Source organism: Sorex fumeus, unplaced genomic scaffold (assembly GCF_029834395.1).
Source record: "Sorex fumeus unplaced genomic scaffold, SorFum_2.1 ptg000044l, whole genome shotgun sequence".
In the NCBI taxonomy this organism is placed as follows: Eukaryota; Metazoa; Chordata; class Mammalia; order Eulipotyphla; family Soricidae; genus Sorex; species Sorex fumeus.
Genome location: NW_026606101.1, coordinates 27745867 through 27758253, shown reverse-complemented (window position 1 = coordinate 27758253; position 12387 = coordinate 27745867). Strand labels below are relative to the sequence as shown.

The 12387-nt window shown below is 37.7% G+C and overlaps 1 protein-coding gene across 2 annotated transcripts in view; it reads right to left on the bottom strand.

Annotated features, from left to right (window-relative positions):
* Nucleotides 1-457: 457 nt before the first annotated feature.
* The window catches only part of SNAP25 (synaptosome associated protein 25), a 94159-nt gene continuing 82229 nt past the window's right edge, over nt 458-12387 (bottom strand). For both annotated transcript variants that reach the window (XM_056122129.1, XM_056122128.1), the window contains exons 6-8: nt 11826-11951; nt 8183-8327; nt 458-1746 (exon numbers count right to left, since the gene is read on the bottom strand). In XM_056122129.1, coding sequence (XP_055978104.1) covers nt 1678-1746; nt 8183-8327; nt 11826-11951 — 340 coding nt within the window. In that variant the 3' untranslated portion in view covers nt 458-1677. The remainder of the gene's footprint in view (nt 1747-8182; nt 8328-11825; nt 11952-12387) is intronic.

The window sequence follows — 12387 nt, the reverse complement described above, 5'->3', positions numbered from 1 at the left end:
GATATATCAGGAATATGGCTTAGCAGTGCAACACTGCTGTGTAAGCTTAGAGTTCTGGATTCTATCCCTGGCAGTGAAAAAGCTTAAAAATAAAAATCATAGTTGATTGATGACACCCGAGTCTATGACTCTGCACAGGAATCAATTAGAAAACCACAGACATTTTCTCACGAATTTTCTCTTTATCTCCATATAGATTAAGATATTCTTCTCTTCGTCTCTATTTCTGCCCACAATTGACACTGAACCTATAAATGGGTATTTCTGAAACAGATTCTAGAAATCAAGTATCAGCTGCCATTGGATTCCTGCAGTAAGGACACGTTTGCTTTTCCCACACAATACCTTCTGCACACAGAACTGGCTCTCTGAGCAGCAGTGTGAGTGAGTTATCAGGCTTTCTCTTTTCCTCTGAGTTCAAATCCGATAGGTTCCATGAAGAAATAGAAGCAGACACTGGGGGTCTATAATTTTTAATAATTTTAAACTAGCTACAAAAAGTCAATCACTTCACAAACAGACAGAGGAGACAGGAGGAATTTAATATTACATGCTATAATCATTTATCTCACAGTTTATCTATATTTCATTCATTTATATTATTTTTTAAAGGTTTCTGTATCAGCTACTAAACATTTCAGCAATTTGGTGTGCATAGCTCTAGATTAAGCAACAGAGAATTGTACTGGTAACAAACCACAAGGAAAATGGTGATTTATAAGAGTCAGCCTTACAAAATTTACATTTCCACACTTTTTCACAGCAGATAGCTTTCCCCAAAACATAGCCTTCAGAAGCAGCAAACAAACCCTATATTACACATCCATTGACATAGTTTCTGCCAAACATGTATTTTGTTGGAAATGATTAAATGGTGAGTGTGTCAAATTCATCTTTTTTTAAAATTCATTTTTTAAAAAAGGATGATTATGATCGATAAGCCTAAATATTGACAGAAAGAAAGTGACACTACTGCAGTTTTGCTGGTAGAACTTAATCTTGACAGTGTCTCAATACTGAGCATGCTTTGTTGTTATTGTTTCATTGTTATTGTATGTGTATGTATTTTCTCATCAGTATGCTACTGTCATGGAAAGATTTTTGTTTAAGTAGGAATCTAAAAATCTATTTAGTTCTCATGCATAAATGCATAAATCACATCACTTTTAGTGCAATGCCTGTTATGTAATTCCACATTGTCTAATCATGAAATCATAAAGACAGATGATAGCCATGAGGAACGAAAGACAGCAAATTTTGGGTTTCAGAGCTTGACACCAAAGAAAGGACCATGGTAGTAGCTCTGTGGAATGTCACAGTTTTACGAGAACAATACTGTGTATTGAAAGAATCAACAGCACATTGAGCATTCCTAAGTTGTTGTCATTCAGCAAACACCACCAAAGAGAGTAAAGGAAAAATGAAGCCCAAGACATCTTGTGTAGGGAGTTAGAGCCACCAAATGACCACTATATACAACCATTGGGAAAAAGAGACTCAGAAAGAAACAACAGACACATAATATTATTGAGAAGCTAATGAATGACACAAGACAACAGTCACAAAGGGGGAAATTGATGTGTGTGTATGTGCAGACCTACTAGGTAATACCATGAGAAAAGCATGAAGGTGCCATCTTGCCAGACAGCAACTGGAAGAGAATACAAGTGGGCACATTTAACCACTCCCCAGCATCTTTGTTGCACGTTGGTTGGCTTCATCAATTCTGGTTTTGTTGGAATCAGCCTAGAAAAGAGAGTAACAAAAAGGAATAGTTTAAATCCATCATTCATCCATCTGGGTCTATTTCAAATGCTTCTTATTGAAAGCACTTGGAACTTTACCAGTCAGAACTGACTGTCCCTTCATTTGTGTTCTGCCTCTTTCATTTTTTCAGGTGTCGATGTCAGACAGTGTTCAGGGTGGATCTTGTAGATTCACACATGCCAGGCATATACTCTCCCCACTGAGTTTGTTCTTGGGTGCAGGACATGCATTATCATTGATTTCTTTTCTTTCTTTTCTTTTTTTTTAAATGAGCAATACTGTTAGAGGATTCAGGCAAACTGTTTAAAGTCATTGTACTAATACATGCGGGAACTAAAGAAGGCAAACAGTCTGATGTCAAAGTCCCAACTGGTGATCAATGTTAATAATTATATTGCTGCTGTGAGATAAAGTAAGTTTACACACATAATGTGTTCAGAATAATGTACTGCAAAACTTATGTGCTCAAAATTTATTACTTCACAATTAATGTATTTGGGTGAAAAATTGGCTTGCTTTTGGTACATTTAATAATATTAAGCTGCATTTATTATAACTCACTTATGGTTTGTGACTGACTTCTCTTTTCCTGTTTTAAGGCCAAACCCAATGGTGCTCAGAGGCTACTCTCTGTACATTGCTTGTGATTCACTCCTGGCAGTACCAGAGATTGGCCTGATATCTCACATGGAAAGCATGAATACTTCTAACCATATTTTATTTTTTAAATTAAATTTAACATTTTAATAAAATTATTTATGATGCTTTGTTACATTCAACATTTCAACACCAATCCCACCACGTTGCACCTTCCCACCACCATTATTCCCAATTTTCTAAACCACCCCTTAAGCCTGCACTTATAGTAGGTCCTGAATAATATATTTTATATTGCTTGCTATATACAAATAATTTGCTGAAAATAAACAGAAAATATTTCCTTAGAAGAAAGCGTGTGAATATTTTTTTTGTTTGTTTATGTGTGAAGATTTTTGCATCTCACTATGGAGCCCTTAATTAACTGGCTTATTTATTTATTTATTTTTTGCTTTTGAGCTCACACCCAGCAATGCACAGGGGTTACTCCTGGCTCATGCACTCAGGAATTACCCCTGGCAGTGCTCAAGGGACCATACGGGATGCTGGGAATCCAACCTGAGTCAGCTGCATGCAAAGCAAATGCCCTACCTGCTGTGTTATTGCTCCAGCCCCCTTAACTATCTTATTTTAATAGATCACATTTACCATGATTTTATGTCTTAGTTTATCTTTCCATTACTTGTATTACTTATATGTGGCATAAACACAAAGCTACTGTCAGGAAAGATTTTTAATTTCCAGAAAACAGACAATTCTCAGCATCACTGAGAAAGATATGGGTAAGCAAGTAATGGCAAAAGAAAAGACCTTATTCAGATTATCTTTTTGCTTGTTGTGACTGGTAAGGTCTGTCTTTCCAACCAGAGCAGAGGAGGAGGAAGCAGAAGCAGTGTCAGAAAACAGAATTGTTTTTCTATTCATCAGTATTTTTTCAATGGCTACTGGTTTTAACTTACTACTGTGTTTAGCACTTTTTCATCTCAACTGAGTTTGGTCTTCTTTATTCAATGTAGTTGTGAATTCCCAGTACACTGGCGATGTCCATAGTCAAACAGAAATTTTCCAAGTTAAAATGGAAGTGTTGCTAGACTATACTATGCTCTGCATTATCTGGCAATTTTACTACCATCTGTTTGACTAGTCAAAGGTTGATGTTAAAAACAAGTAAGATAAAGCACTAATTTTCCTTGATTGATCACTTTTTTTTAGGTGCAATATTAGGATTGTTTTATGGGGCCAGGATAGGGACTTACTTCTGGCCCGGCACTCAGGGATCCCTCCTGGCGGGCTCAGGGGATCACGTGTGGTGCTGGGGATTGAACCAGGTTAGCAGTGTGCAAGGCAAGTGCTCTACTTGCTGTACCATTGCCTGGGCCCTAGACTCACATTTTTGTCCTTTAGTTCCTAACCTAAAAAAGCATGCAGCTTCTCTGCATTACTTGACTCTTACTCCTTTCTTCTGTTATAAATCTTATAGGAAATAATGACACTTTGATGCAAAGGCAAACTACAAAGTCAGAGCAATATGTAGAGTTCCTGCAGATTGAACTGTGCTAATTAATTTCTATACAGAATTCTGAGAAAAACACAAATGATAAAAATGACCCATTTAAAAATGGATGGCATTTCAACAGGCAAATGTTCTGGGATGCCTTTCACTTAGAGAGCGTTCACCTGCTAGTGCAAGGGAATTTTTTTGAAATAGAACACGAGGTCACTCTCTACATATCCTCAAAGGATCTGAGAGGAGCAGAACTGTAATCAAGGGGTATATGTGATTTTTAGATAACTCTTTTATGAAGCATATTAAAAGTCCAGACCTGACACAAAAGGGTGTCACATCTTTATCACATTATAAATAGGGCCTTTGTTAATTATTGTTTTTTGTTTTGGTGCCACACCTGCAGTGTTTAGGGGCTACTCCAGGCTCACTGTTTTGTTGTTTGCTACTGGTGGTGCTCAAGGGGACCATGAAGTGCAATGGATTGAAACAGGGGCTCCTGCATCCAAGCACACTCACTGAGCCTTCTTGTTGGCTCTGGAAAAACATCTTGAAAGAATTTCTTTGTAAATCTTTTCCTTGCTTTTGGAGCATACTTCAGTCATCATTCTATTTGTGGGCTTTCATACTTTAATTATGGAATATGCCTCATCTTATTTGCATATTTCTATTTGGAAAATGCTTAAATTGTTGACTTAATAAAGATGAAGTATGCTACTATAATTTTTCCTGGAGGGAAAGGCAGGATGACCACTGGAGGGACGGTAAAAGAGGAGAAGGATCTATTAAGTCATCCTTTTGAAAACCAGAAATCTCCTCAACTTCAGAACATGGCTGGTCATATTGGTACCCTCATCACCTACACGGCAGCTCAGTCTTGTCCCAGGTTTGTACTACTCCCTCAGAATCTTTCGCCTAGGAAACAAGGTCTTTAGCTGGTGAATAAAAATAAGCCCTGTAAGAACCCAAGATCTTAGATTTCAAATATTGTGCTTCCTCGCTGACGGGGAAAAATCTGAGAAATTCTGATGTTTCTGCTTCCCTATATTTCAATGTGTGCATGACATCTACCACTGACAATTTCTAAGTGTGGACATCTGTTTCTTACAAAATAGATCAGCTGATACAAGTGTGCCTAATTTTAGCCTTAACCTTAGAATATTATATGTGTTTTTATTGCAATTATAACCATATGGATATATGTATGTGTATAATATATGCATGTCATATATTAAAGCAGAGAGCAAGATTTTTTTCAATGGACACAATAGTTTTTATGAGGAAAATTGCATTGTTTTAGTTTCCCAAACATGATTATTTTCCTCTTATAATTAAAAAGTATATTTACTCTCATAGAGGTAACATACTTTACAAATACAATTTCACACCTTTCAGTTGTATATTACCTGACCACAAATATAATTCTACTACCCAAAGTACCATGATTGTTCCACCACAGTCTGTCAGACCTCTTTCCTTTCAATTCTCTCCTCTTTCTCCCTGAAACTTCACTACTAATTTGAGTAATAAACAGGATTCAATATGCCAGACACAGTAACAACAAAGTCTCCAATGGAGACGTTACTGGGCCCGCTCGAGCAAATCGATGATCAACGGGAGGGCCTTTACTTTACTTTACTTAATAAACAGGATCATAATTGATGGGATTGGTAAGTTTTTTGTTAGGGTTATGAGGCGACAGGTGAAATATCTGAAGATTTTAATTATATCTGCACAGTGTGATTTTAATATAACCTTAGATAGAAGACTTTTAGACACTCCCATGTCCTATGTCCACCTTGTGATTGGTGTGTCTGGGGTTGGGGGGTTGTGGTGCTAGTTATTCAAAAGCAATGATATCCCTTCACTTTTTTTTTTAATTTTTGCATCACACCCAACAGTTCTCAGGGCTTATTTAGAGCTCTGTGTTAAGTGATCACTTCTGACAGAGCTTGGGAGACCATACGGGAGGCAGAAAATCAAACACAGGTCAGCCTCATGCAAGGCAAGACCCTTACCCGCTATACTGTCATTCCAGGAACACCCCCTCCCCACCTTAAAAATAGTTGCTCATTCAAGGAATTATGAAGCCATAGTGACTATTTCCCATTTACTTATATGACTTATTTTGGGGCGTGGAGGAAGACCACACCCAGAAGTTCTCAAAGATTACTCTTGGTTCTTCACTCAGGAATTACTCCTGGTAGTGTATGGGGGACCATATGGGATGCTGGAATTTAACCCGGTTCTGCCGCCTGCATGGCAAACACCCTACCAGCTGTACGCTCTCACTTCAGTCCCTACTTATCCGACTTTTGATGAAATCTTAGCGGCTTAATAAATTTTTCTTTGTAACAAACTGGGTCATATTGAAAGATTTTCCCTAGAAAGAGAACTAGAAATGCTAAGTGGCAGAATTAAGATGTCACTTGACTTTTCAAGAATGCTTTCCTGGCTCAAAGTACACTATTGATAAAGGTTTGACCTCCCTCTGTTAGTAACACTTTCTTCCTGGAAGTCTAATTGGCTTTGATATATTATCCACCTCCATCTGTTAGTGAATGGGGTTCATTGATAGAAAATAGACACTGTTCTTTTTTTCCCTAGATAATTTTCATTATGAAAGGTAGTGTAGCAGTTCTTCTTGTTCATTTTTCAGGGTCATAATGACTTAGGTCAGTTTATGTTGACTGCAGTGTTTTTTGAAACTTTGAATTTTGTTCTAAAATCTATTGATTACCCAGCTTTAAAAGCTTTTTCATATCAAAGTCTTCCTAACAATGATGAGTATGTCATGCCTTGCAGAAGTAACTTATGCACAAGCATTTTGCGAACTAACACTGACATTTATTTAGCTCAGTATTGATCGGGCAAAATATACAGCCAGATATTTTTAATATAGAGAGCACAAGACACAATAGGATAAAGTGTTCCCTTTATATCTTATTTTTTTCAAGTTAGAGGAGGCTACTTGGGTAGTCAAGAAACAATATTTAGCCTTATGATTCAAAATATCTCTAAAGTATCTTTCTATGTGAAAGTGATAGATTATTAAAAATAAATTTATGATTTCTGGTTTAGAATGTCAATATTTCCTGTTGTGCATGGGAAAACTCATACTTGTTAATAATATTTAATGAATCTATAAAGGATGCACTTTTATTAGTAAACCTATTATGTGTCTACTTCTTTTGGCATTTGTACGTATGTCAGAGAGTCTAAGCAATATTTAGGGTTCCTGGTTAGGAAGGAGGTAGAAAACAAGAACAAAGATTTGTACAATGTAGAATATCAGGTTTAGATGCTTGAAGCCTTTTGAAAAAGCTTTCCAATATGTTTTTTTCACTATTTAATCTCAAGTGTCCTCCCCCCTTCTCTTCTGTTCTCAATAGTCTTTCTTATGCCTTATGTTGACACTGGGGGTTCAGTTTTAGAGTCACAGCTGCTGTCCTTGCATGAACTTCATCAGAATATGTACCCTACTTTGAAACATGGACATTAGCGCTGTTGGCCTAGAAATGGAATCTAGGCCTTTTTGAACTGTCATTAAATCTTTGACATTTATAAAATCAAAGCTTGTATTCATCTTCGAGCTAAGCTAAAATAACTATTCTTTCCTCATTTCCTGATTCTATTTTTATATTTCTACTTTTGTCCAAACTTCAAGACCTGATCCAAATTCACTTTTTTTTTCTTTTGAAGATTTTTCCATCCCCAAACCTTAAAATCTTCCTTTGTTTAACTTTACTTAGCATTTTACATATGACTTTTGGGCAACTTATATTTGTGCATTAGTAAATTCATACAAAGGTCCCCAGCCCCAGTTCCTGTGCAACGGAATAGTGTTTTTCCTCATCTTTGTATGTTCTTCAGTGTCTACCATAATGCTTGAAGTAGAGGTAATTTTGCTAGATTCAATTTTGGCCTCTTATTTACTTATTTGTTGCTGAAGGGTTTTGTTTGTTTGTTTGTTGTTGTTGTTGTTTTGCTTTTTGGGTCACACCTGGCAATGCACACGAGTTACTCCTAACTTATGCACTCAGTAATTACACCTGGCGGTGCAAGGGGGAACCATATGGGATGCTGGGAATCGAACCTGGGTTGGCCACGTACAAGGCAAACACCCTACCCACTGTGCTATGGGTCCAGCTCCTGTTGCTGAAGTTTGTCTTGGAAAATCAAGGGAAAATTTCCAACTACCACTGCTTTGCACACACTATGAAAATTTGAAGGTTTTGTTATGCTCTTCGTACTTCTCATTGGCTATTTCATAAGAAGTAATGAGTAATGGAACTTGACTGTTAGCATGCTCACCTTCTCCATGATCCTGTCAATCTGGCGATTCTGTGTATCAATCTCATTGCCCATATCCAGAGCCATATGACGGAGGTTTCCAATGATGCCGCTCACCTGCTCCAGGTTTTCATCCATTTCATTTTCTCGGGCATCATTTGTTACCCTGAGAGCCAAAGAGGAATTTTCAGAAGACAGTGAGAAAAAACTTAGAAGTCAAGGAAACAAAGCTTAGGTGGAAAAAGAAAATCTATAGATCTTTAAGGTATCACTCTTATCCTTCTTTAATCACCATTCATGGTGAGAACATAATTGTTTTTCGCATGTTAGAAAAGAATTGTGCATAATTGTGCCTTACTGAATTACTGAATTTCTATTTTTGTGGAACATATATTAAATGTATTAATATAGCTAACTCTCTTTCTCTTTTTCTTGTTTTGGATCACATGGGGGTGAGCAAAGAGCTTAGTCCTGGTGGTGCTTGGTGGACAGTATCTGGTACTGAGGACTGAACTCAGGTTGCCCCGGGCAAGGAAACTGTCTTATCCGATGTTCTATCTCTCCAATCCCTCTAATGCTCTAATAGGAAGCACTGCCTTTCTTCATATGTTTTTCCTAAATTTCATTTTTAAAAGAAGAATGAAATAATTTTAGTTGTAAGAACTTCAGGTCAGAGAAAGAAGGTGAAACTGTTAGCTGTATTTATCTTCCTGAAACGTTAACCAAAAATTTCAACATTGAAATTAGGAAGAAAAGAAAATGTTTACTGTGCTGAGTCAGAGAATTTCTCTGCATATCTCCTTTCCCAGTTGGGACCCAAGTTCATGAGAAAGTAATAATTATAGTCAGCCCTTCAATTCTGCTTGTTTTCAAGAACTTCTAAGGAGCTACTTGTTCAAGATGATTTTTATTGTTCAGATTTCGATGTTATTTCTTCTAGTGATGCTGTGAACAGGTCATTATAAGTATGGAGAAAATTGATTAAAGATGACTGTTCTAGATTTTCATGCGGGAGGACCTGTTTCTTAAAATGTCTTACTACATGGTCCTTTTTTCTTTTCATAGTCCAACTTGAAAGTTAAAAAGGGCACTTATTATTTTTCTTTCATTTTGTGGTGACATGTAAGGCATGCACCCTACCACTGCACTTCATCCTTTTCCCAAAAGGTACGAATTCTTTACTGTAGTCAGTAGATATTTAATCTGGAATGTTCTGAATAGTAAACATTTTTTTTCCATTTCATACAAAGTAAAGGTTTATTTGTTCTATTTAGCTTGTTACCTTTCTTTGTGTATGTATTATATTATAAGTGAAACAATATTTAATTTTTCAAAGTATGTAGACTTTTTGTTTTTTGATGACTTTTTGTCATTAGAAAAGTGTATTAAGACAAAAGACAATGTTTTATATTTTCTGTTATGCATAAAGAAATAGAGGCACAAAGAAAAAGCTGAGTTGAATAATAAACATGCTACCATTATAGATGGGACAAAAATGTTTGGAGGGGTGAGCATAGTAACTTATAAAGCAGACTATCCCAATAAGGCTTTTAAAATAGAGAAAGGCCGGACAAAGTTAAAACAGAAGCTTCCTAGCTTCCTAATAAAAAGAGGCTAATTAATTGAAATGATCATAAACAGTTAAGGCACACTTCAGTTTCCAAGGTTCTTTGCTCTTATTTCAAATAGAATTATATGAGTTCCTGCTGCTAGGATTTTTTTTCTGTTTTGTGGGGGCAGGGGTAGGTGGGGTGCTTGGGTGGAACTCAGATCTCATTCAAGGAAGGTATGTGCTTAGCCACTAAGTCACATCTCTGACTAACTTTGTAGCAAATGACCTGAGGAACTTTAAAAACCTGAATATTTTAAAATTACCTGAGGAACTTTTAAAAACACAGCTAACTGTATTCTTCTTCTAGAGCATGATCAATTGATGTGTATTAAACCCAGACACTGGTATTTAAAAATAAGTAAATGTGCAGCCTGGATTGCAAATCTCTGTTCTAGTTCCCTCAGGAATAGACAGAAACAAGAATAGAATAGCTATCTGGGAGGCTCTAGGTAGATATCTGGACTTTATATTGATGGGAACTCCTCTCACTGGAGTTTATAGTCTGGCAACATATACCTCAATACAGATACACGAACAGTGACCTCTGTTTCAGTGATCACTAACAGTGATACACAAACACTGAGCCCTCATCACTTACCATGTCAAGAGGCATAGTTTTCCCTCTTTTTGTAATAACAAATTATTATAGTTATTCTGTTTTCTGGTCTCTTGGGTGGTGATTTCCTTCCTTCCTTCCTTCCTTCCTTCCTTCCTTCCTTCCTTCCTTCCTTCCTTCCTCCCTCCCTCCCTCCATTCCTCTTTCCCTCCCTTCCTTCCTCTCTCCTTCCTTTCTTCCCTTTCTCTTACTCCTTTGTTTATTTAGGGCAGCATCTGGTGATCCTCAGGACTTACTCCAAGGTCTGCACTCAGAGATCACCCCTGGTGTTGCTTGGTAGACCATATGGGGTGTTGGGATTGAACCTGGATCGGCGAAGTACAAGGCAAGTGTTGCACACAGTAGACTAACTCTCCATTCCCTGGCGTGCCGATTTCTGAATTCACACATCTATGTAACTGACTTGTTTTGTTTTTGATCCACATCCAGTGATGCTCAGGGGTTATTCCCGGCTCTGTGCTCAGGAATTACTCAGGGAACTATCAAAGGTGCCGGCGATCAAACTCAAGCCAGCTGTGTGCAAAGCAAATGCCTTACTGCACTATATCTCACCCTGGTAACTGACATTTTTAAATAGATATATGAGGGTTTTTTTTTTGCCTCCAAATGTCTAGGACATGATTACTAAGAAGCCAGAGATGACAGGGTACTCTTATATGTTCCATCACAGCCATTCTCTGACCTTCCTTTTCTCTGTCCTGAGAGACTAAGCTCTCTTCCTCAATGGCTTACAGAAGGCTTTGGCCATTGACCAATGCGAGATTGGAAGGAGGGGAGTGAGAAGCTGGAATATTTACTTCTATTTTTATTTCCTGGCAGTGAATATTAAATTAAATTAATTTCTCTACCTATAGCCTTACCACATGTATAATTATCGTCAGATTTTAGTAATTGATTTTGTTTTAATAGCCCTTTAGGATCCTTCTGGTAGATTACTAGTCCTTATGCACTTCGGCATTTCTTGTTATTAACTTGCCAACATCTCCACAAACATCACTAAACTTCTAGAAGGAAATGTCCTGGACTGCCAAACTGATACTGAATGTTACCATGTGAACTGCTTAATCTAGTGAAATTTGAGTAAACAAGGCAAAATCAAAAGCTGGCTAAGTGCATGAACATGGGTGCCTGCCCCTTGGGATGCTGCCACCATCATGAAAGAAGTCTGGGCTATGTTGCTGGAGAGCTACATGGAGGAGATCCGATGTGCCTTGCTGATGGCCCCATCATTCTCTTGACAGGTGAGTGATGCCATCTTGAATCATCCTGTACCCAGTTGCATGTGATGAGTGAGCCAGGACAGGCTCTCAGAAGAACTGCTCAGACAACAATACAGATTCATAAAGAATAAGATGATGGTTATTTTGAGAAGCATTTCATTTGGGAGGTTTGTTATTCAAAAGTTGTCGCTATTGTTTTATGTGTAGGAAGCTCACCTGCGGATGAAGCCACCACTGATGGCCATCTGCTCCCGTTCATCCACAACACGAGCAGGCTGGCTGGCCACAACTCCATCCTGATTATTGCCCCAGGCTTTTTTGTAAGCATCACTTGACTTAAGCCTATGTAAAAAAGAGGGTGAGTGCCCAAGCAAGAGGGTGGGTCATCAGGCTCATAACAATGGTTACCTCTTCAAGCGAAGAACTGAACCAAGCGAATGAGTTTTAATTTGAGGCATTAGAGAATACCGATATATCATAATCTGGACCCCAACAGTTGGCCACCACCGTGTCTCAGCTACTCAGTATTTAATTTCCAATAAAGTCAATTGCAATTGTCAGGAATGCAACCTTTGCCCACAGGCTGTCCTTGTTTTGGTTTGTTTTTGTGGTTTAGTTGGATTGAAGACATAAATTAAAGTAGCTGGAGGACATTCAGTTCTATTTCAGTGACATGGGTATATTTTGAGACACAAAACACACAGAAAAACATACTGGCAGACATACACAAAACAAGACTGCCAAGTAGAGTGTGTACATCACACCACAGCAACACAGT